The following is a 26,546-nucleotide window of genomic DNA, read 5'->3' on the forward strand; positions in this document are numbered from 1 at the left end:
AACTAGGATTGTTTTCTTACTAGTTTCCAAACTAGAAAATAGATTTTAAAACTAGACTACCAGTTCGGCAACTTTTATGTGACTTTGAGCAAATTACTTGTCATGACCTCTCTGAGCCTTAGTTTCTCCACCTGTGAAATGGTGTGGAACAGTATCTACCTCTGTGAATAATGGGTAAGGACTAAGTGAAATATAAAACCCAGAGTGCCTGACACCACTACTGTAAGACTCAAATGTTAAACCATATTATTTGGGAAAAGTAGACCACACGCACTTGAAGGTAAACACTCTCTGTTCTGTCTTGGCCCTGTCACTTATCGGTGTGTGACTATTGTCTGGTTGTTTACCCTCTTTTGACTTTGGCTTTCCCTTTTGTAAAATGGGTAACAGTAGAAGCTATTACAAAGGTAGTGTTCAGGGTTAAATCAGATAATGCACATCAAGATAATGCAAGCACCTAGTACTTTGGGAGGCCAAGGCAGGTAGATCACTTGAGATCAGGGGTTACCAGTCTGGTCAACATGGTGAAATCCTGTCTCTACTAAAAATACAAAAATTAGCCAGCTGTGGTAGCAGGCGCCTGTAATTCCAGCTACTTGGGAGGCTGAGGCAAGAGAATCACTTGAACCTTGGAGGTAGAGGTTGTAGTGAGCCAAGATTATGCCACTGCACTCCAATCTGAGTGACAGAGTGAGACTGTCTCAAAAAAAAAAAAAAGATAATGCAAGGGCATTGCACATAGTGAATGTTCCATAGGTGTTAACTATTAAGATGCACATGATGATGTCTAAATTAGGAGCAGCCTTGCCAAAAGATAGATTTACTGAATCTTTTATCTCTTATCCTTTCCATTCACTAATCTTCAAACTATACCATTTATACTATACATGGTAAAGTGTGCACTTTGTGTATTTATTGGTATTTCTCAATAAATTATTAAACCTCCTTTATTAAGTTTTTGGCTCAACTAAAGCAGTAATTGGAGAAGCTGTTAGTTATCATAAAGACCTTTCTCGCTGTAGTTTTTCTACAAGTTTCAAGATCATGCCTAATATAAAAGGTCTGATGATCAGGGCAGGAAAGAGTGTGGGGCAGCAGTGAATTCAGGCCTACAGGGAGTCTGGTTCATTGTCTGAGGGCCTGGCCCACATTGCTCCTAGGATGTAGGAAGAAAAGTCATTTCAGAGAAACTAGTGGCCAGAGAAGTTAATACTGTGATTTGCTGCTATATCTTCCCTGTCTTTTAGTCAGCATATACCCTTCTTCTCCCTCTGGCAGAAGCCATAGGGGACAGAAATGATAAGTCATGTATGGCTGGGGAGGGTTTCTTCCAAAGACTGGTCCACACTGGATGGTTCAGCCTCCACAGACACGAAGAATTGCTCCTGACCTATGGAAAACAACTTTTTATCCAAGAAAAGTATTTTTAGTCCTTTGGTGTAAAGATACAGTCCTGAGCTGTTTTCACTTATTGAATTCTATAACTAGGAGTGAAACACTATACTTTTGCTAAAAATGACCTTTTTTCTTTCAGAATTTTTAGGAAAAAATCCATAATTCTCTCATTTGTAATTTCAAAATTATTAGGTCCTTAGAACATTTTATAGCAAAACATTTTCCTTGGAATTTACATCTCCGGTCTGATCACTTTCACCATTACTCTCTAGTATCTCATGCTCAAAATCCTGCATTCAGCTTTGTGTCTTCTCTCTTTTCAACAATCCCTGTGCCTCTTACTTTGAAAGGCTTCTCACAACCATTCTTTCTTTTCTGATTTCAATACCTCTGCCCAGGTTTTAAATATGTCTGTGTTTACCATAACAACTTAAAAATTTTTTTTATTATAAAAGGTAAAACATGCCCAGTCTAGGAAATTTGGAGAATATAGATAAGGAGGAAACTAAGTTGTAATTCAGAAATAAATGCTGCTTATAATCTAGATTTTTATTTCTAGTCTTCAGCAATGTCTGTCCACTTGTGTTTGTGTACATATGTGTTTAAGGAAATTTGGATTTACTCTTTATACAGTTTCATATTGTGATTTTTACTACCACAGTTTTTTTTTTACTTGAGATATTAGCATGTTCCTATATCATTATTTTTCAAAAAATGTTAATGCATACATAATATTGTCTTATTTAGGGCAAAATTTATTTAACAATATTGTTAGCCATTTAGATCTCCTTTTTCAGTATTTAAAAACAATGCTTGATTTCCAGTATTCACAGTATAATGTAGTGAATAAGAACACCGGCTTTGGCAGTTGAAAAACTGTGGTTTGAATTCTCATTCTGCCATTTATTCATAGGCCTCAGTGCAGTCATAGGCCTCAGTTTCCTTCTTGTAAAATAAGTATTATTATGGTACTTATCAACAGACTTGTGCAATTTAAATGAGTGCAATATACTCATTTACTCATAGCTTGGCACATAATAAGTTCTAATAAATATTGACTGCTATTATGAAAGTCACCTGTCCTTAACCATCTGCAATTGTTTTGTTGTATAGTTCCCAGAAGCTAGACTGTCATATCAAAGTGTACAAATATTGTTATATATTTTAATAAGATATTGCCAATTGATTTCTAGGAAGATTCTCCCAATTTATAGTCACACAAGTAGTACAAGCACCTAATTTCACCCTTTGCCATTGTTGGATACTACCTTTTTTATTATTGTATACCAAAGTGATATGCAAAAATGGTGTCTTGTCACTTACATTTCCTTGTAATTTGCATGTCTTCCTTGTAATTTACATTTAGCAGTAGAAATGATGACTAGTTTTACATGTTTAATTGGCTAATTGTATTTCTCCTTTGTACATTATTTATTGACGTCCATGCCTATTTTTCTCTTAACCATCTTTTTTCTTTCTAAGTCAGTGGGTTCTTTGTACATTATAATAATTAATGTTATTTATAACAAAAATTTACCGAGCATTTAGAACATTCAGATAAGGAAACAATGGCAGAAAGACTAGTTTACCTAGTTTTTTTGAACCTTGTCTACTTGTCTAGCTTCTTGCTGTTTTTGTTGTTCGTCTTTTTCATAGCTCCTGGCACAGTCCAGTGCCCTGCACTTAGTAGGAGCAAAATAAATGCTTGTTAACTTACGTTGACACTGACCACCATCCCTTCTACTCTTTGTGCACAGGAGCCATTCCTTCCTGTGCCTTTGTCACAGCCACAGCTTTAGTTCAGAAGGGTCAGCATTTGTTGGCCTTGACTTGATTTTTCTTTGATATGTTTTTAATGATGCTTTCTAAAAACTCTGTAAAGTCAGGTTATTTCCCTCACTTTATTTCTAGGTGACAAACCTGAATTTGGCAACTGGCATCATAAACAGAGGCAGTGCTTCAACTCCCCCCACTCTCCGACCCATCATCAGTCCTAGTGGCCCGACATGGTCAATACAGTCAGACCCCCAAGCTCCCGAGAATCACTCCAGCCCTCCTGGAAGCAGGTATGTGAAGGGCCCTGCAACTAGCATTTGGGTTACACAGGGATGACCTGTGTCCCAAGCAAGCCGTTCCCACCTGGAGTTCTGTATGGAGATACCACTAAGGTGTTATGCCCTTTCTTCACCTGCCTCCATCTTCTGGCACCTGACTAAGAGAGCCTCATTTTATTTGTAAGACAATTTTCAGGCATTATCAAAAGAAAAGGATACTCCTGAGATAGCTAAGAAAGTCACCTTGGGGTAGAAGAGCAAGAATTTACACTGCGTTTCATCCTTGCTTATAGTCAGCATTTTTATGTGCCAACTTTTGGTACTTTGTCCTTGTCTCCTAGGTTTTTTTTCGTACCTTGTGTTTTTTATAGTTTTTTTGTACTACGTTGTGTTTGTTTCAGTAACTTTAGACTCTGTTCTTTTGAAGGATATATTTGTTGTTGTTGTTTTTATCTAGTTTCATATTGTTGATCTCAAACAACCTCCCTGAACAATGCTCATTTGGGAAGTGGGAAAGAAATTTCCTTTATGTAGTTGAGAGATGTGGCTAAAGATAAAATCCAAGTAGCTTCTGGCCATAATGTAAGCAGCTTCTGAATTAAAAAAGAAACCACTGTATTATTGAATTATTGTCTTCCTGTGTGTTTTAATTACCCCTGTATAAAAAAAAAGTAAGAAATAGATTCCCAGTACGTCTTGCTTTAGTGCGTATTAAATGTAGATTAAATTGCATCAGTCCCTGAGTCAAATGAGCTAGAGAGAAATGTGACTGTTACAATGAAGTTTTTTGTTTGTTTGTTTTTGTTTTTTTTGAGACAGAGTCTCGCTCTGTTGCCTAGGCTGGAGAGTGGTGGCATGATCTCAGCTTGCTGCAGCCTCCACCGCCCAGGTTCAAGGAATTCTCCTGCCTCAGCCTCCCAAGTAGCTGGGACTACAAGCACGTGCCACCATGCCTGGCTAATTTTTTGTATTTTTAGTAGAGACAGGGTTTTACCATGTTAGCCAGAATGGTCTCTATCTCCTGACCTTGTGATCCTCCCACTTCCACCTCCCAAAGTGCTGGGATTACAGGCGTGAGCCACTGCTCCCGGCCATTAAGTATTTTGACCAACTGAGATATTGTTCCCTCCAGCTAAAGAAGTTCTACCACAGGTGCCCAACCAAGCCCCCACGCCCCGTCCCAGTACTTCCAGCCTCTGCCTTTTAGTATGCTGCCTTGCCCTAAGATTTGGAGGGGGCACTGAAGACTTAGGCATGGAGGAAATACCTAGTTGTTGGTAAAGTATCTATTGGTGTTAGAATTACTACTTAAGGAACTAATTTGGGAAGCAGAAGCTCTGCCCAGGAAGCAGCATAAATATAAGCACATTACATCATCCTGTGGTACAGTGTCTTTCATACCAGTGATCATTGTGGTCAGGGTGAAAAGAATCATCTCAACTGAGAATTATAAAGAGCTGACGACCAAGAGGCAGGACTTTTTAAGGCAGAGCATCCTCCACACGGTTCTTTTCCCAGGAGAAGTCTGCTGTTTGGTGATTTACAATCTATAGAGTAACTGCATTCCTAAAACATAAGTCGTAAAAAAGAAATTTTGTAATTCTGTTTATACCACAGAGCTTGATTTTCCATTAAAAAATTTCCAGATATTCCATTTTCATTTTAAATTCAGAGCCTTGTTTTTTTGTTTTTTCCGGATTTGGCGCAAAAGTACAGAGCTTTGATTTTATGGAAAACATTTTCACTACAATTTTGGATATAATGTCTCTATGACAAGGCTACAGGCATTGCCTACTGCAAATATAATGTCAAAACTACACATTTTGGAGAAATCGAGTTTTAGCACTTTTTATACTTGTAGATGGATGGAATGAGAGAAAACATTTTTAATAAAAATTGTGACTGGGTTTAGAGCTTTACTTTTGGTCGCACCTGTCAGTACTGAGATGAAAGATGATGAGTTCTGTCAAGGATGTGCCAGGACCTAAGGTTCAGCACTGTGAGAAGCCCTCTCCCAGCCAGACTGCCCACAAGGCTGCAGTAATGCTCATAGTACATTACACGATTTACTTCTCAACCACTGCAGCCAAAAAGCAACCCCCACAGAGTCCCCTGGTCTTTTCCTTTTCCAGTTCTTTTTACCCACAACAGCTCCACTGAGTGCTTTACCTCCTCTTCAAACATAAGAGCCAGTTCTCAGGTCCCATTTCAGTTCAGGGTAGCCCTGGGACCTCTTCCTCTGCCCCCAGGTGACCTCTGGTTGCCAGGACTGCCTGGAGCCTGAGCTTGAGAGTTTCAGTTCCACATGGAATTCCCAGAGGTACCCACCCTAAAGGAACCCTAAGTGAATTCTCAGAGGTCTTTCCAGACTTGGCTGTGATGTAGGCCCCAGCCAGACCTGCAGCATGCAACCTGCACAGTACAGTGTCCTGATTTCCATTTTTACCTGGTAAGTCACTGTTTTGTGATATTTATTTAGTCTCTTGTTGTTCCTCCTTTAATCATAAGAGTGACTAAGTTTAACAAATACAGGATTTGTAGCTTAGAGATCTGAGTTTTATTACTGGTTTCGACATTAAGTGACCCTAAGCTATTCATTTAATCTTTTTATTGAGTAAGCATACTTACATATAAGTGGCCTGTTTTGAGAGCTTTTAGATTGCTTTTAAAGCACTTTGATCTCCCTGGAAGTAGGTGCTAGATAAATAGAAGGTACTCTTAATAGTTTTTCTACAGTAGCAACAGTGGATTCCAGTTTAGTTCTGACAATTCACTACACTAGGGGCTTCCCTGTAAACTGTACTAAAATGTAAAGAGAATCCTATTGCTAGCTGTACTTTTCATCTCAGCACATCAGAGAATTCACTGACTTGGTAGCCACAGGAATGAAAACTGGTGACTCACAAGAACTCTGCAAATAGTGTTATTTTTCATTTCCCTATGGTGTTGCTATTGTTCTCAGTTTTATGGATCACACAAGTTTTCATCAAACGACCTTATTCTTCTCCCGTCGTTTTGAAATCACCCCAAATGTAGCCTCAGGGTTGTCGTCTCCCATTGGGTCAGTATAAGCTCAGCCCAGCTCCTCAAATCCCTTGGTTCCTTTGGTCTGTCTGGAGTCCTGTTCCGGCTTTGTTGTGGGAGAGGAAGGCAAAGAGCCCACGACTTGCCCAGACAGTCTGAGGCCTGGCCATGTAGCTTGCAGTTCCCTAGACACTCTGGAGCTGGACTTGGCCAGCCATCCCTCTGTTGTTACTTTTTCAGAGGTAATAAGTGAGATTAATTGCAGGCCATTCTCCAGAAGAGAAAGTAGTTAGAGCCAAATACAGTCACATGTTTAGAAGCCTGAGGTGTGCCTCCAAGCAAGGCCAACTTAGAATTATAGAGTAGGGACTCCAGGATGCAGGTACCAAGTGTTTATGACCTCTCTCTTCCTTAAAGTGATGTTTTCAGTTTCTAGGTGCTGATATGTGGGTATGTTAGCTTTTCTTTGGCCAATAAGAAACATTAGATTTTTCAAGCTGCCTTTTAATTATCCGTTTTTTGGGCACATGGGGAGTCATTAGGAGCTGAAAGTTGATGTGCAGAGCCACCTCATCATTACTGCCAACCTTCCGTGGAATTGGACTACATCAGAGAGGATTTTCTAGGTGTGGAGTACTCAGTGGGCTCTCAGTGCATTTTTCTTTGTGAGACCTGGAAGGGTTACTGTAAAGTCTTGGCTGCTGCTTGGAATGATTTGGGAAGAACAGGGCCTCAGACAGCTTGGCAGGAACCTGAGGCCCTGTTTTTTTCCAGTCCGGCCCTTCCTTGTGGATCGAGCTGTCAGGGAATCCCACGAATGTCTGGCTTCTGCCCCTTTGTATGTTTTTCCAGCATTTGTCATTGAATTATTTTTATCCACCTCTGGCTTTTTCACACACGCATCCTGGGGATTTGTCTGTTCCTCGATATGAAAGGTGGGGGAATTTGCAGAAAGCATAGCCATGAGTTTGTTCCTATTTTTTGTGATAGGACAAGACATTGTGGGCATGGGCTGTTTGACCTGGCCAGCTCCCATTCTAGAGAACGTCTATGTGTCAGAACTGGAAATGCCACCAAGGAATGGGAAATCTTGGGAAATTGGAGCTATTTTCTGTGTCACCCTGTCCTTCTCTCTTATTCAACAATAGACTATAAATAGTTTGGTATTCTGCTTTGCGTAATTTTAATGTACATATTTTTCAGAGATTCTGATTCTAGTTTGGCTAATAATACTTTCCTCCCTCAGAAATACTGAGTTTGTTAATTTCCTTTAAAAATATATCCTATGCATTTTCTATATGTCAGGTGTTGTGTTCATTGCTAGGGAGAAGCAGTAAATAAAACAGAATAGTTCCCAATCTCAAAGTTTACTCTCTAGGGTGTATCTTCCATGTTCTCAGCACACTGTTGGGTTCTGGGTAGGGTCTAAAAGACTTTTTAAGACCTGATGTTTGATCACTAAGAGGCTACTATCTGGCAAGGAAAGGGAGCGTATACACACAAAATAATCAGAGCAGTGGCAGGCAGCATATGATAAAGATCTGAATTTTATGGCATAGACATTAGAAGAAAGGATGTCAAGAAAGGCATGTAAGGAGTCAGTCCTGTCCCAGATGAACCTTGAGGACTGTATGCTCAGTGAAGCCAGCCAGTCAGAAAAGGAGAAATCATAGAAACAGAAAGTAGAAAGATGATTGCCAAGGGCTGGGGGAAGAGGGGAGGGGGAATTAGTGTTTAATGGGTATAGAGTTTCAGTTGTGAAAGATGAAAATGTTCTAGAAATCTGTTGCAGAACGATGTGAATGCACTTAACACTCCTGAACTATACATGTAAAAATGGTTAAGGTGGTACATTTAAAATTATGTGTTTTTCTTTTACTACAATAAAACAAAGAAGGGTATGTAAGGATTTAAGAGGATTTAATAGTTCCACAAAAATTATTTAGTGGCCAAATGGCAAGGTTTTGTTTTTATCCTCTGTTTCTGTTTAAGGGAATTATTCTGAACATAGTCCTTTAAATACTTCTCTTTCTTTAAAAGCACATTACGTTTATAGGAAATAGGGTCAGCAGCTCCCATTAAGATGGGATGCTGTGGTAGGAAGAAGATAAAAGAAGATAATGTGCCAATAAGAAGATGGCATGGTGTGGTAGGAAGAGAAGGGACTTTAGAGTCAGACAGACCTTGGTGTGCCATATTAAGTATGTGACCTTAGTTAAGTTACTTAGCTTTTCCGAACCATAATTTCTCCATCTTTTTTTTAAATACACATAGTTAAACCCACCTCATTAAGTTGTTATAAGATTAAACTGAGTTGTGTATGTGAAAGTGGCCAACATGGTTTTTGGTATAGGTTTCTTGATAACTCTCAGTTCCCTTTCCAGAAAACGAAAGAAAGAAACTTAAAATTGAACTTGCTTGGAATATGGTATTGCTACACAACTTAGTTTAGTACCAAGTTTATATCACACTGGCCATCACTCCTGTGCAGTACGCTTCTAGGACTGGATAACAGAAATCTGGCCTTTCTAGCCGGGGATGGGAAGGCATCAGAGTGGGGCCAGCAAGAGACTCTTTCTTCCTTTTTCTTTGACCCCTTGGTTGGAGGTCAGCTTCTTTCTACTCAGCAGGCCCTTTTTCTCTGCTGTCTCTTGAATGTTGAAATTTCCATTGCAGCTTGATGTTCCAGCCAGTAAACACTCATATTTTCCATCTATCCTGGGGGTCGAGCTTTGGGAGAGCTTTTCTCTGGAGGAGTTTGGAGCTTATAATTTTGTACTTTATCCTGTTATATAAACAATGCTTTCCAGCCAAAGAGCACAATCAAAGAGAAACTACTTTTTGGGGGGAACTAAAAAAAATTTCATATTCAGAGTTCTGTAGAAGTGATATTTCACTCCCTATGCCTCTTTCTTCTCTTTCATAAAATAAAGTTTACCTTACCTTTCTCCTGAGTCTTAACTCTCACTGTTCCTTCCCCCAAGGAAAACGTTTTCTCCAGCACATGTGTGATAAAAGCCTGTACTTTTGTCTGAATTTTCTCTGCTACGTTTCTCGCTCAGCCAGCCACATAACCTCTCAAGAGTTACACCCTGCATCAGTTTAAACTCTGGGACAGATTCTGCAGTTCCTCCTTCACCGAGAGAGCTGAGTGTTGTCAGTGTTTGTGCCAAGAGCAAAAGTGATTGGCTTCTGCCTATTGAAGGAATGTTGGGAAGCTTAGGAAATCCGTCAAAGAGAGCTGGCTGGACGTCATACCAGGGCCTAGGTAACATAGATTTGGGAACCTAGATCTGAGTGGCAGGAGTGAAAGAAGCGGATCTTTCTTATCCACAATTCAAAATAAAGCATGGAATGCAGTGTTTGCAGTTTGCCAGGGTCAGTTTTTCTGATTTAGATTCCCTCTCTCACCCCACTCTGCACTGCTTTGAAGTATTAATGGTAAACCACCTTCTGTTTCCTTAGGACACACACACACACACGCACACACACGTACACATGTACACGAGTCTTTGTTAGAGGCAAAACCTATGTAAATATACTTAACACTTCTTAACTGTACACATAAAAATGATTATGATGATACATTTAAAATTATGTTTTTTTTAACAACATAAAAAGAAAAAAAGAGTATGTAAGGATTTAAAAGAGAACCCCACTGTTTCACAAAAAAATCAATTAGTAGTCAAATAATTTTTTTATTTAACCTTTTAATCTTATTTAACTGTTCACTTTATAATTTGATAACTATACAAAATTAATGATTATTTTGGTTTTAAGAGGCCTGAATATGACAGAGTTTCTTACACTAAGCTGAATGAGACTCCTTATTTAGAATTAGGAAATTATATGAATTGCTTTATTTATAATTTAGTTTAATTCTCCTGGCACAGTTTTTCTATCAGCTTCTATCCCTTCAAGTTAACTGGTTAACCAGCTTTGGAAGAGCCTGGAAAGATCACAGGGGTGATGAGACACTTTGTTTCTGACTCGTGTGGAGGAACATTGATGATCCATACTTAAAGCTTACCTAGTATTGACTCAACAAATTGAGAAGGAAAACCAGACAGTTTTCCTGGTCCTTTAACTAAAGATCCCATCCTAACCATCTACCCTTCTCGCTGCTAAAAGACTCAGCATATTGCCTACCCAGTACTGCTAAGAAATCAATGCTCTTTTTTAAATGGTCTCAGGAGTTAAGATGCTAATAAGAAAAAATACACAGTATTTATGTTTTCATAAGAGAAAAATATAGAACTGTATATCTGCAAAGGAATAAAAGTCCTCTCTTTCCTGAAACTGCTTTGTGGGACAAAGTTTTGGTGTAGGTTCTTGGTAACTAACTCTTAGTTCCCTTTTTTTGAAAGAGAGAAACAAAATCGTACTTGCTTGGTATATGGTATTTGCTACACTTGGTATATGGTATTTGCTACAGTCAACTGGCCATAACTCGTGTACAATAAAATAGAGTATTATAGCAGGGAAAGCAGTCATATGTAATCACAATACTAAGGTTGACATTTATTTATATTGTAAAGTAAGTATTCACTTATTAAAATTGTTATAAATCATTAAAATGCTCTTAAAGAAAGATAACTAGGAAAAGCCAAATTTTAAATATTTGTTTAAACATAGAGCCAACTGTTCTTTGGGTGATATGTGCAAGGCTAGTGATGTGAGAGAGGTAGTATATGAGAGCTCAGGGATTCGAAATGTCACAACATATGGCAAGCCCAGGTGTTCATAAATTACTCTCTTCCTGCTTGGACCATTCTTATGCTTCAGGAGCAGTAAAGGGACAACTCATGGTTTCATGAATTATCAAGCAAAGATTCATGTTAATTTCACTTCAGAGCCAATAATCAATACCACATTTGGCTTGGGTTTTTTTTTTTTTTTTTTTTTTTTTTAAGACAAGGTCTCACTCTGTCACTAGGCTGAAGTACATTGGCACAATCAAAGCTCACTGCAGCCTCTGCCTCCCAAGGCTCAAGTGATCTTCCTTCAACCTCCCAAATAGCTGGGACTACAGGTGTGCACCACCATGACTGGCTAATTTTTGTATTTTTTGTAGAGACAGGGTTTCATCATGTTTCCCAAACTGGTCTTGAACTCCTAGGCTCAAGCAATCCACCAGCCTCAGCTTCCCAAAGTGCTGAGATTACAGACGAGCCGCCATGCCTGACCTGGCCTGGCTGATCTTAAAAATAAGTTTTACTGTCTTTCTATGATAAGAATGAATTATGAGTGCATCTCAATGATGTGACTATAATTTAAAAGGATTTAGATGAGAAAAGCAGGCTTTCTGCCACATTAGGTAAAGCAGCCATGAAGAAGTTAGTAAACTGGATATATTTAAAGGCTAGAGGAAATCAAATCACAATTGACCCTTGAATAACTCATGTTTGAGCTGCTTGAGTCTACTTATATGTGGATTTTCTTCTAAGTCTGCTAGCCCTGAGATAGCAAGACAAACCTCTCCCCTTCCTCCTGCTCCTCAGCCTACTCAACCTGAGGCTGACAAGAATGAAGACTTTTATGATTCACTTCTGCTGAATGAATAGTAAATGTATTTCTCTTCCTTATGATTTTCTCAATAAATTTTTTATTTAGCTTATTTTATAGTAGGAATATAGTATATGATGCATATATCACATACCCTATGTGTTAATTACTATTTATCCATAAAGCTTCCAGTCAACAGTAGGCTATTAGTAGTTGAGTTTTGCGGGCGGTAGGGGGATATCAGAAGTTATACTTCAATTTTCAACTATGTGGGAGTTGACACCCCATCCCCTGTATTGTTCAAGGGTCAATTGTATGTTCTTCTGAAACGGGGCTGCACCAAGTAAAATTAAGTAGATGAAAGACCCTGCCTATATTGTTGAGTGCTCTCAAATATCTTACTAGCTGCTTGAACCCAGTACTGACATTTGAAATATAAGCTTCAAAAAGAGTCTTGTTACCTTCTTCAGCAAATATTTAGGAGTTTAAAATATACGCAAAAGCAAGGGTGAAACTGGTAATAAGTAATGTTTCAGCTGGGAAATGGTTTCATCTGATAGTTGTTAAAATATTGTTATCCCCAAAAAGTTAACATGTAAAATTACTGAATATCTCCTCAGTATGAGAGGCTGGGCTCTGAAGGCGGTATTGGACAAGTCCCCGTCCTCAAGAAGGAAAATGACTAATCATAAAGGTTATTAATGCAAGTACTATAAAGCAGTATGTGCTTAATTATTGAATAGGGAGATGAAACTCTTAAGTGGTGAGAGTGCCGAAGAGAAATGTATCACTCTGGCTGAAGAAGCTGGCAAAAACTTCGTGGAAAAGAAAAGGTCTGATTTGAATCTGGAAGGGTAGATGGGGCTTGGATAGGCCAACAGACTGATATTCATCACTTAAGAGATAATTGAACCTATGTTTGGTGCTTGACACTGAGAATCTGAGAGGATCAAAGAATGGTAATCCATACTCTTACTAAGTTAGAGTTGGCAGTTCAGCAGGGCAGTCTGGATAATACTATCCTATACACTTACTTTTTTTTTTTTCATGTAACATGCAAAGTGAGTTATTTTAAAAGGGCATATGGGTTCAGAAGAGTTCACAGTTCAGAAAAGGTACTAAAGACTTGGGTGAAAAGATAAGGCTCTGCAGAGGAATGGTTTAAGGTAGAAGTTAAATTCAGTCCCAGGTGTATAGGCTACGGATAGGTTAAGAAATAGGAGGCCGAGTGCGGTGGCTCACACCTATAATCCCAGCACTTTGGGAGGCCAAGGCGGTCAGATCACGAGGTCAGGAGCTGGAGATCATCCTGGCCAACATGGTGAAACCCCATCTCTACTAAAAATACAAAAATTAGCTGGGCGTGGTGGTGTGCGCCTGTAGTCTCAGCTACTCGGGAGGCTGAGGCAGGAGAATTGCTTGAACCCAGGAGGCGGAGGTTGCAGTGAGCCGAGATCGCGCCCCTGCACTCCAGCCTGGCACCTGACAACAGAGCAAGACTCTGTCTCAAAAAAAAAAAAAAAAAAAGTTAGCCAGGCATGGTGGCACGCATCTGTAGTCCCAGCTACTCAGGAGCCTTCAAAGGGAATCGCTTGAACCTGGGAGGCAGAAGTTGCAGTGAGCCGAGATCGTGCCATTGCACTCCAGCCTGGGCGACAGAGCAAGACTCCTTCTCAAAAAAAAAAAAAAAAGAAATAGAGAGGAAGCAAAAAGAAGATAATGTGCAAGATGTTTAAGGTGTTTTCAAGGGACAGTAAATGGGAACCAGTCTGGCTCAGAGTGTTTGTCAGAAATAATGTATGAGTCAAAACATTTCGAGTTTCAAGTGATAGAAACTGAAGTCAAGCTGGCATATCTGTAAAGGAGATTTTTTTAGTTCATGTAAAAGCCTAGAAGTTGGTGTGGGGGTGTTAGAAAGTATCATTAATCATTCTACTTTCTTCCAAGTTCACAACTAAATGAGAAATAGTAGAAAAGTTAGAGCAATAGCGAGATACTGGCTGTGTTACTGATAAGGATACATGGTTGGGAATATAGCATAATTAGGCTTCTACCTCTGAAGTCTAAGTCTTTCTAATTTGTTTTCTGCATTCTAAATATTTCCTGTATTGAGTCACTTGGATAATTAAAACAAATGTTTTCCGGAAGAAGGAAAAGGATCTAACACACTGCAATGTGAAAAACAAAAACAAAAAGCACTGTGGCCTGATTTCCAAGGTGAACACTTGCCTCTGGTCCCAGTCCACCTTTCCACTTGTGTTCTTCTTCATAAGTTCAGTGTCGGCCAACTCCACAGATCAAAAATCAGCCTATTTTTGTACAACATGGTGACTATAATTAATAACAATGTATTATATACTTGAAAATTACTAACAGTAGATTTTAACTCTTCTCAACACACACAAAAATATGTAAGGTAAAGCATACATTAATTACCTCAATTTAGCCATTCCAAAATGTATAACACATTCCAAAACATCATGGTATACACACCATAAATATATACAATTTTTATGTTTTCATTAAAATGATGAAAGATAATATTTTGGAACTAAAATACATAAGGCTAGTATATTTTCCCATCACCACATCCTCACATATGCCATTCTATAGCACTTATCTATTTGTTCACTGTTTACTTTCTATCACTATTTCACGTAAGTGTGTGTTGTCTTATTCATTATTGTATCCCAGTGCCTTGGTAAACAGTAGGAACTTACTGATGTACAAATTTAACTGAAAGCATAAATGAATAGATATCCTGTTCTTGCACAGGGCTCAGCTTATCCCGGTCTTCCTGCAGCCTTCCCTGATGTCCCGAGCAGATCTTATTAAGATTTCTCATCCTTTTACTCTTCATCTGTTGGAATCATGCTCCTGAGAGAGATAATTCAAAAGAAGCTCCAAGTGTGCAATTTTAATTCCTAGAGAATGGATGTAGCCCTTTCTAGCACAGTGAACTGAACACAAAAGAGAAAAGCCCTAGCCTGTCTCCATTGAGCTTAGCGTCCCTCCTTCTGACCTTTCTCTCCCTCTCTCGTGCACATACACCACACCCTTCCCAAGTCACTAGGCCCTGTTGCTTCTCTTTTGGATCTTACTCAGTTCTTTACAGTTGTCTAAAGTAAAAAGTACTCTATAAGCAGAAGGCCTTCCCTAGTCTGGGGAGCAGAGGTAGGGTGTGGAAGAAAAGGAAATGGTAGAAACCTTTCTTTTCTCATCCTTCTTCCTACCCTGCCCAGCCCCCAGGAGTCATAGGAGCCACTTCTGGAAGATACTTGAGAGTAGAAGGGCATCTGCCGTCTTTGACATCTTAGTGTAGGATAGTGCTCTCTGTACTCCCAGCCTTTTCACACTGGTTGCCCAATAAGTTGTAGTGTTTGCTGAGTTTGTGATTCTGTGATGTTCAGTTCATTTAGTGTTCTTTATAGTAATCTTCCCTTCTCACTGTCCTTCACTGGACAGACTTTCTGACATCTCCAACCCAAGTGGTTAATGTAGGAGTGGGGGTGAGGGGGATACATAAAGTTAGGCCACCATCTCCTGACTCTGGGATTCCAAGTTCTAATATCCTTTATATATCTCTGCTATGACACTTACCATTCCTGCTTAATGTTATGGTTGTTTGTATACTTGTCTTATGGCCTACATTAATGATGGCAAGCTTTTTGAAGGCAGAGACCTAGTCTTACGCATCTTTATATCCTTACAGTGCCCTACACAGTGCTCAGTGAATGTCTGGTGAATAGGTGACTAGACCAGTGTTGTCTAATATGATAGCCAAGAGCCACATGTGTATATTTAAGTTTTAATTAAAATTAAATAAAATGAAAAGTTCAGTTTCTCAGTCATATAAGCCACAAGTCAAGTGCTCAAAATGAGCTTACATGGCTCATGACTACCATGTTGGACAGCGCAGGACTGGATAGTTGACCCAACAGATGTTATAAAGACCCAAACTTGGTTAATGGAATAAATATATATATGTGCGTGTGTGTGTGTGTGTGTGTGTGTGTGTGTGTGTGTGTGTGTGTATATAATTTTTTTTTTTTTTTGAGACAGAGTTTCGCTCTTGTTGCTGAGCCTGGAGTACAATGGCATGATCTCAGCTCACTGCAACCTGTGCCTCCCTGGTTCAAGCGATTCTCCTGCCTCAGCCTCCCAAGTAGCTGGGATTGCAGGCATGCACCACCACATCTGGCTAATTTTGTATTTTTAGTAGAGACGGGGATTTTCCATGTTGGGCAGGCTGGTCTCGAATTCCGACCTCAGGTGATCCACCAGCCTTCGCCTCCCAAAGTGCTGGGATTACAGGTGTGAGCCACCACACCTGGCCAAGTTTCTAAGAAAGGTATATTGTTGATCTCCTCTTAGGATCTTCTGTAGATCTTGAGCTTCTTTTGTTTATATCTGGAGATTTACTACAGATGCTCTTCTTGAACTAATTTGTGGTCCTGGAAAGGTAATATTCTAATACCTTGGGAATCTCACAAGATCAGAGCTTCACTGTAACTAGTATCTAACCCATCAGAGCTAGGCCAACTGAAAGGAAGGGGTATTTTTAAGCAGATCCCAGCATTATCGTTTTGTTTTCTGAGATGTGTCCATGGCTAGATGCTGGGGGAGTGTTGCTTCTCTATCCTCCCTACCCTACTGCCCACAGCCACCCCCTGCCCCCACCTGCCTGGCTAGAATTTCTGACATGGCTTCTAGAGCTGCTCTGACTCTGGGGAACAGAGCCAAACATGCGGAAGTGGTTACGTGTGCTAGCTCCCAGGGAAGCCGTGGCTAGCAGGGGGAGTGGGTGGGGTCCTGCCTTATGGCTTTTCAAAGATGCCAAATCTTTGAAGTTTTGTTTTAGCAGCTGCCAGGTATGCTGTTTCAGCACTTTGCAGACTCTCCCTGTATTCCCATATCACATTTTTTCTTTACTGTGTGTGCATAGTATACACAATGGAGCTTGGCTTTTGGGAGGGCAAATATAAAATTGTGGAGTAAGGAACTAAACACAACCCTTTTGGCTTTTGGCCTTTTCTTTATACTATGACTGCTGTGAAATAGCCATTTTAATGCCTCGCTTTCAGCTCTGTCCCTTTCTGATCACCTGCCAAAGGAGGGGCAGATTCCTACTTTGGGAACATAGTATGATTTAAAAAACTGGAGGTCCTACATTTCTGTGATAGATAGGGGTGTCACTCTTGAGATTAAAACTTCTCCTTTTTTACAAAAGAACAGATGACACCTCCCCCACCCCCACAGCAAGTAACCCAGATACTACTGGTCTCAGAATAAACTTCTTGCTCGCCATTGGCTCCTTGGCATTGAGCACAATGTGAACAATAAATGTTTCTTAAATGATTGCACTTGCAGCTGCTGTGCTGGAGGAGAAGGGCTAGGGAGGTAGAATCCGCCTTTAAGGCCAAGGCTCTGTGCTTTCCCTGCCTTCTTGCTTAGCAGTCTCTTTTTCCATCCACCGTACAGTCACCTGAAGCCATTTCCAACTGCCCCCAAATTTGCTGCTTCCTCTGAACTCCACTCTTGGACTTTAGTGTATGTTTTCTTCCGTAATTTACTGTCTTGTCTTTCTCTCCTGAGAGGTAAGCTACATTTTATTTCTGGAGCAGAAATGGGAAAACCTAGGTGCCAGCCGCTGGTCCACCTGACTTGGGGGCAAATCATTTGACAAAACTGAAGCCTAATTTTGCTATGTGGAAAGTGATGTCTGGATTGTCATGGGAGTTCAGTGAGATCCATACATGAACGTGCTTTGTAAACTGTTAAGTATTACACATGATTGGGTCTTTTCAGTATTAATAACACTCATCACTATAAAACAGTAATGCTTGTTTCTGCTGCCGATGTACACAGACTAATCTCTCCCAGGGTTGAGGTAAATCACCAGTTCAGTCTCACGTTACTCAGTTAGTTTGGCACAGGTTTAAAGCATTAAATGGCCCATTCCAGGCACTGTCTGTCATCGCTTGTCTTTCAGTCTGCAGGCTTCTCCTTTCAGAGATGTTTTCTTTTTTTTTTTTTTTTTTTTTGAGACGGAGTTTCGCTCGTTACCCAGGCTGGAGTGCAATGGCGCGATCTCGGCTCACCGCAACCTCCGCCTCCCGGATTCAGGCAATTCTCCTGCCTCAGCCTCCTGAGTAGCTGGGATTACAGGCACGCGCCACCATTCCCAGCTAATTTTTTGTATTTTTAGTAGAGACGGGGTTTCACCATGTTGACCAGGATGGTCTTGATCTCTTGACCTCGTGATCCACCCGCCTCGGCCTCCCAAAGTGCTAGGATTACAGGCTTGAGCCACCGCGCCCGGCCCAGAGATGTTTTCTTAAGTCTCTCCCTTTTCCTATCAGGCCCAGGTTGTGCTCTCTCTTTTAACCACCTCTGTTCTTAGAGCAGCAGGCTTGTCCATCCATTTCCCAGTTTCAGCGGGAATTACTGTACTGAGGGGCCAGTCCCCTCAGCATGGCCACCTGTCTGCTGCGGCTCTGCCTGGCAGGAACACCAGGTGCCTTCTTCATTATCCTCAGCCAAGCCCGTCCCATGCCTTCATCAGCCGATCTCAGCCTCCCCTCCTACGTTCCTCTCCCTGTCATTGCTTTTTTGCCAGGCCATCCTCTGGTCTCCCTCTTTCATATCATTTCATCCTGCATTTTCCTTCTTTCTCTGAGTTCTGACCTTTCATCCAGAAATGCTGTTTCCTATTTCAAGCCTCTGCTGTTTGGTGCATCTTCACACTCCTGTCACCCAGTCCCCAGCATCTGAAGGCAGCTCCTTCTCAGAGAAAAATAGGATAAAGAAGCACTGCCATATTTTGGTACTATCATATGGCTCGAGAAACTCCCAATTTTTTTTTATTTTAAAATATCTAAGATCTCCCATTTAAGTGTTGTGACCTAATGTTTGAAAGCATGTAGTTAAGAGGCAGACCAATTTGGATTCCTTCTTTTTTTTAGCCACTCACTAACTATTTTGCCTAGGGCAAGTTCTTTGAACTTAATATTCTTATCTCTAAAATGGAGAATAAATGCTTACTTCCTAGGGATGTTCTCAGGAGCAAAAGAAAATTAAATGACATAAGAAAAGCATTTTTACTGCATATAGTGCCTGCCATAGAGTAAATATCCAGTAAATGGGAATCCTTGTAAACATTTCTATGTCATACCCATATATTAGAAATGTTAAAAATGGAGACTCAGAGAAATTAAGTCAATTGCGCAAATTCTCATGCCCACTTAGTGATAAAGTAAGGAGTGGAACCCGGAGCTTCTAGTTCTCTGCCTAATAAATTTTCCATTTGATCTCTGACCCTTCAAAGGGTTATTTGTTCGAGTTTCCTTTCTTTAGATAAAGCATGTGATTATCCCAGATAGAGGCATGTTCATTTATTCATTCAGCAGATATTACATGACCATAATGTTACCAGGCTCTGGGTGTACAAAGACCAGTAATGACAAACTCACTGTCTCAGTGGTTAGTCCAGTAGGGAGGAAATCATGACTGAAGAATAGTCACAGTGCAAAAAACATGCTGGCAAAAGGCATGTGGGGCCTAGAGGAACAATCTAAATCAAAGGAAAACCAGGATCGATTTTTCAGAGGGTGAATTATTGGTTTTTTACTAGATGAAAATGGCAGAGAGCTGTACAAAGGCAGGGAGGTATGGAAGAGCATGCCTGAAGGGCAGTGTTGTGGGAGCATCACGTTCAAGTAGGGGAGTATGTGGCTGAGGATAAGGTGGGAAAGTTGAAGAATTAAAGTGCTTGGTATGTCATGTTAAAGGGATTTTATCCCATTGTCAGCCCTTTTAATCAACGTCAAATGAAGAAATCAAGGGAGTTTTTAAAAAACATTTCTGCATCTTTATTTCTGTGTTTCCATTGTCTTTTCCCTTCCCTTTCCCGTTTTTTTAAATTGTATTTTAGGTTCTGGGGTACATGTGCAGATCATGCAGGATTGTTGCATAGGTACATACATGGCAAGGTGGTTTGCTGCCTCCATCCCCCTGTCACGTATATCTGGCATTTCTCCCCATGTTATCCCTCCCCAACCTCCTCACCCACTGCTGTCCCTTCCCTACCCTCCCCAAGAGACCTCATGTGTGATGCTTCCCTCCCTGTGTCCATGTGCTCTCATTGTTCAACACCTGCCTATGAGTGAGAACATGCAGTGTTTGATTTTGTGTTCTTGTGTCAGTTTGCTGAGAATGATGGTTTCAAGATTCATCCATGTCCCTACAAAGAATACAAACTCATAGTTTTTTTATGGTTGCAGAGTATTCCATGGTGCATATGTGCCACATTTTCCTTGTCCAGTCTATCATCGATGGGCATTTGGGTTGGTTCCAGGTCTTTGCTGTTGTAAACAGTGCCTCAGTGAGCATACGTGTGCATGTGTCTTTATACTAGAACGATTTATAATCCTTTGGATATATACCCAGCAATGGGATTGCTGGGTCAAATGGAATTTCTATTTCTAGGTCCTTGAGGAATCACCACACTGTCTTCCACAATGGTTGAACTAATTTACCCTCCTACCAATAGTGTAAAAGTGTTCCTATTTCTCCACATCTTCTCCAGTATCTGTTGTCTCCAGATTTTTTAATGATTGCCATTCTAATTGGAATGAGATGGTATCTCAGTGTGGTTTTGGTTTGCATTTCTCTAATGACCAGTGAGGATGAGCATTTTTTCATATGTTTGTTGGCCTCATATATGTCCTCTTTTGAAGAGTGTCTGTTCACATCCTTTACCCGCTTTTGAATGGGTTTGTTTGTTTTTTTCTTGTAAAGCTGTTTTAGTTCTTTGTAGATTCTGGATATTAGCCCTTTGTCAGATGGGTAGATTGCAAAATTTTTTTCCCATTCTGTTGGTTGCTGGTTCACTCTAATGATTGTTTCTTTTGCTGTGCAGAAGCTCCGGAGTTTAATTAGATCCCATTTGTCTATTTTGGCTTTTGTTGCCAATGCTTTTGGTGTTTTAGTCATGAAGTCCTTGCCTATGCCTATGTCCTGAATGGTTTTGCCTAGGTTTTCTTCTAGGGTTTCTATGGTGTTAGGTCTTATTCAGTAAAACACTGGCAAACCGATTGCAACAGCACATCAGAAAGCTTATCCATCACCATCAAGTAGGCTTCATCCTAGGGATGCAAGGCTAGTTCAACATATGCAAGTCTATAAATGTAATCCACCTCATAAACAGAACCAAAGACAAAAACCACATGATTATCTCGATAGATGCAGAGAAGGCCTTTGACAAAATTCAACAGCGCTTTATGCTAAAAACTCTCAATAAACTAGGTATCGATGGAACATATCTCAAAATAATAAAAGTTATTTCTGACAGACCCACAGCCAATATCATACTGAATGGGCAAAAACTGGAAGTATTCACTTTGAAATCTGGCACTAGACAAGGATGCCCTCTGTCACCACTCCTATTCAATATAGTATTGGAAGTTCTAGCCAGAGCAATCAGGCAAGAAAAAGAAATAAAGTGTATTCAGTTAGGAAAGGAGGAAGTCAAACTGTCTCTATTTGCAGATGACATGATTGTATATTTAGAAGACCCTATCATCTCAGACCAAAATCTCCTAAAACTGATAAGCAACTTCAGCAAAGTCTCAGCATACAAAATCAATGTGCAGAAATCACAAGCATTCCTATACACCAATAACAGACTAACAGAGAGCCAAATCAGGAACGAGCTGCCATTCACAATTGCTACAAAGCGAATAAAATACCTAGGAATACAACTAACAAAGGATGTAAAGGACCTCTTCAAGGAGAACTACAAACCACTGCTCAAGGAAATAAGAGAGGACACAAACAGATGTAAAAACATTCCATGCTCATGGTTAGGAAGAATCAACATCGTGAAAATGGCCATACTGCCCAAAGTAATTTGTGGATTCAGCACTATCCCCATCAAGCTGCCAGTGACCCTCTTCGTAGAATTGGAAAAAACCACCTTAAACTTCATATGGATCCAAAGGAGAGGCCACATAGCCAAGATAATCCTAAGCAAAAAGAACAAAGCTGGAGACATCACACTACCTGTCTTCAAACTATACTACAAGGCTACAGTAATCAAAACAGCATGATACTGGTACCAAAACAGATATATAGACCAATGGAACAGAACAGAGGCCTCAGAGGCAACGCCACACATCTATAACAATCTGATCTTTGACAAACCTGACAAAAACAAGCAATGGGGAAAGAATTCCCTGTTTAATAAGTGGTGTTGGGAAAACTGGCTAGCCATGTGCAGAAAGCAGAAACTGGACCTCTTCCTGACACCTTACACTAAAATTAACCCTTTCCCATTCTTATTTGGCAAACTCTTTTTCCCTTCTGGATCCAGCCCAGTTCTACCCCTTACTCTGTATGTTTTATACTACCTGCCTTCCCAGGCAGTCTAAACACATACCTATGCCCAAAATTCACAGACCAGACTTCCACCTGGGCAGTTCTTTAACCTACCACAAGAAGTCCCACACCATCATTTAAAAATAACTTTTTTATTCTATGGATGGATTAGGTTAGGACTTTCCCCTTTAACCAGAACCACAACTCAGCATGCTTACCATCATTAGAACTTGAGCTTTGGGCTGGGCACAGTGGCTCACACCTGTAATCCTAGCACTTTGGTAGGCTGAGGCAGGAGAATCACTTGAGCCCAGGAGTTCAAGACCAGCCTGAGCAGTATAGTGAGACACCTCCCCCATCTCTACAAAAAATTTCAAAAATTAGCTGGGCGTGGTAGCATGTGGCTATAGTTCCAGCTACTCAGAAGGCTGAGGTGGGAGGATTGCTTGAGCCCAGGAGGTTGAGGCTGCTATGAATCATGATTGTGTCACTTCACTCCAACCTGGGCAACAGAGTGAGACCCTGTCACTGAAAACAAACAAACAAACAAAAGAATCTGAGCTTTGACTTCCTCTAGTATCCTAACACTCAGCTGGTCAAAAACCTGCTATGGCAGCAGTTGTCACTCTTATTGTGTTTGCAACACAATTCCATATACTAGAACTTTGATCAACACAGTTGAAGGGATTAAAAGACATAATGCTCAACCCAGTGAATTCCACCTGGTGGAATCAGTATTAAATAGAGCATTGTCTCCCCGTGTTCATTAAAATATCTATAGTTATACTCCTCATTTGGTCATCCTTCAGGACTGTGTGGCTGTTTGACTATTGCTATTTATTTACTGCCCTCACTAGACTCTAATATACTCACAGGACATGGTAAACACACAATCTTTATTTGGCACCAGCTTGATATAATGCTTCCCTTCTTATGTATTGCACATGTACTCTGCTCCATACCATGTGATGGGAGCCAACCAGCTCCACATTTCATCTGACAAACAGAGCCACTATGTTGTATTAAAATATGTAGTTAAACCCACAGAATGAAGAAAATATTTACAAACTAACCATGTGACAAGAGATTAATACTCAGAATATGTAAGGACCTCAAATAACTCTGTAGGAAAAAAACTAATAATCCAATTAAAATAGGCAGAAGACCTGAATAGACATTTCTCAAAAGAAGGCATACAAATGGCAAACAGGTATATGAAAAATGCTCAGCATCATTGATCATCAAAGAAATGTAAATCAAAACTACAATGAGATACCATCTCACCTCAGTTAAAATGACTTCTATCCAAAAGACAAGTAATGATGTTGGTCAGGATGTGGAGAATAGTGAAGCCTCCTACACTGCTAGTGGGAATGTAATTAGCACAACCACTATGGAGAACATTTTGGAGATTCCTCAAAAAACTAAAAATAGAGCTACCATGCAACCCAGTAGTCCCACTCCTAGGTATGTACCCAAAAGAAGGGAAAGCAGTATATTAAAGAGGTATCTGTACTCTCATGTTTGTTGCAGCACTGTTGACACTAAGATTTGGAAGCAACGTAAGTGTCCATCAGCAGATGAGTAGATAAAGAAAATGTGATACATATACATAATTGAGTACTATTCAGTCACAAAAAGAATGAGATCCTGACATTTGCAACAACATGCATGGAACTGGAGGTCATTATGTTAAGTGAAATAAGGCAGGCACAGAAAGACAAACTTTGCATGTTCTCACTTACTTGTGGGAGCCAAAAATCAAAATAATTGAACTCATGGAGATAGTAGAATCCTGGTTACCAAAGACTGGGAAGGATAGTGGAGATTGGGGGTGATGGAGGGAAGTGGGGATACTTAGAATGAGTAAGAAAAAATAGAATGAGTAAGACTATTTGCTAGCACACCAGGGTGATTACAGTCAAAAATAATTGTACATTTTTAAGTAACTAAAAGAGTGTAATTGGATTATATGTAACACAAAGGATAAATGCTTGGGATGATGGATAGATACCTCATTTACTCTGATGTGATTATTATGCATTGCATGCCTTTATCAAAATATCTCATATAACCCCTAAGTATATACACCAGCTATGTACCCAAAAACATTAAAAATAAAAATAAAATATATATAGTTTGATATATTTTACATACTGATCAAACTTTACACACTTGTAAAGTTTTCTCAGTGCAGAAAAGTTGAATCCTCTTTCCCAAGGCTTTAATGAAGAGATGTGTTGTAATCCAGCAGTAGACCATCATGATAATTTGCCCTAAATTGTGCTGTTAGGATAGTAGGCCAATATGATATAATAATGCTTTAAGGCTGATTTTTTTTCTTAAAATTTATCAATATAATTGCATTGGTTACCTATGCAACAAAACAAATTACTCTAACATTTAATGGCTTAAAATAATAAACATTTATTATCTCAGTTTCTGTAGGAACTGAGGAGCAGCTTAGCTGGGTGTTTGTGGCTCAGATTCTCTCATAACATTGCAGTTAAGATGTCAGCTAAGAGGATTGTAGTTATCTGAAGGCTTACCTGGGGCTAGAGGATCCACTTCCATGATGTTTCACTCTCAAATGCATAATGAATTCATGCTGGCTGTCTCAGTTTCTCACTACATGGACTTTTCCACATGGAACTTGTCCACTGGCTGCTTACATGTCCTCGTGACATGGCAACTGGCTTCCCTCAGAATGAGTGATTCAACAGAGAGTAGGGTAGAAGCCACAGTGTCTTTTATGACCTAGCCTTGAAAATCACCTGTCATCATTTTAACAATTTTTATTTTTAAAATTGTGGTAAAACACAATATAAAATTTACCATCTTAACCGTTTGAACTGTACACAGTTCAGTAGCATTAACTACATTCACACTGTGCAATCATCACCACCATCCATCTCCATAATTCTTTTCATCTTGATAAACTGAAACACTATACCCATTAAGCAGTAACTCTACATTCTCCCCTCCTCCCAAACCCTGGACACTACCATGGTATTTTTCTATCTATATGATTTTGACTGCTCTAGGTACCTCTATTAGTGGAATCATAGAGTACTTACCTTTCTGTGACTGCCTTATTTCACTTAGCATAATATTCTCAGGGTTTATCTATGTTATAATGTGTCAGAATTCCCTTCCTTTTTTAGGCTGAATAATATAAAATATTTCATTAAACATATATATATGTATGTATATGTGTGGGTGTGGGTGTGGGTGTGGGTGTGTGTATGTACGTATACACACACATACACACACACATACACACTACATTTTGTTTATTCATTCATCTATTGATAGACACTTGGTTTACTTCTGCTTTTTGGCTATCGTGAATAAACTGCTACGAACACGAGTGTACAAATATCTTTTCACATACCCTTTTTCAGTTCCTTAGGTATATGCCCAGAAGTTAAATGCTAGATTGTATGTTAATTGTGTTTTTTCAGGCTTAATTGATTATTCACCTTATTTTTCTTATATAAAAGCACTACATGGTAGCTAGAGTTGGAGCCTGCATCCTTTGCACAGAGGCTTTGGTGTAGGTCTTTATTAGATGGCCGGTGAATTTCCGATCAGTAGGTTTGGTGAACACAATCTTTCTAGAAGTAAGAGGTTAGATGACTGAAGATCTTGGCGTTGGCATCAAAGGTAGCCTTGGCACAGTTGCTTAGAGGATAGTGCAACCCCTGGCTGAGGTGTAGCAGTCATGAGTACCAGGTATAAGCAGCAGGTTTTTGAGTGCAGGACCTAAGATGTTGCCAGTGCCTTTGGGAGCGAGATTGAGGTGCATCAGCACAGAGCCACAGCAGCCAGTCACTTGCAATGCAGAGTGTGGAGCTTGCTGATCTTGTTCCATCATATCCTTGATGCATGGGGGTGATGGAGAACAGGGTGATGACCCCACAGATGGCACTGTCTGCCTCATTGGAGCAGTTATACAGACTGATATAGCCATTGTAGTCCCTGATGGTAGCAAATGCCTTGAACCTGGTCCACTGGCCAGCATGGGTCTCCTTTTGCCACAATTGTAGTCTTCAAAACCTTACCTGTGAAAGGGTGTCCCCAGAAAAGTCGATTATTTCAGACTCCTTGATGGGCAGGGAGAAGAAAGAGTTCTCCTCCAGGACTTGATTTTCATAATTCTTGTCTAGGCAGCCCAGCATGCAGAAGGTG

General features: G+C 40.0%; 1 protein-coding gene across 12 annotated transcripts in view; it reads left to right on the forward strand.

The window, feature by feature from the left end:
- TTLL5 (tubulin tyrosine ligase like 5) overlaps positions 1-26,546 on the forward strand; it is a 285,182-nt gene that overhangs the window by 149,857 nt on the left and 108,779 nt on the right. For all 12 annotated transcript variants that reach the window (XR_010342086.1, XM_012438103.3, XM_064375047.1 and 9 more), the window contains one exon: positions 3,307-3,461. Coding sequence is in view for 11 of the 12 variants with exons in the window: in XM_012438103.3 (XP_012293526.1) it covers positions 3,307-3,461 (155 nt within the window). In the remaining variant the exon portion in view is untranslated. The remainder of the gene's footprint in view (positions 1-3,306; positions 3,462-26,546) is intronic.

The sequence above is a fragment of the Aotus nancymaae genome, unplaced genomic scaffold (assembly GCF_030222135.1).
Source record: "Aotus nancymaae isolate 86718 unplaced genomic scaffold, 86718_ANA_hifiasm-v0.15.2.pri h1tg000011l, whole genome shotgun sequence".
Classification (NCBI taxonomy): Eukaryota; Metazoa; Chordata; class Mammalia; order Primates; family Aotidae; genus Aotus; species Aotus nancymaae.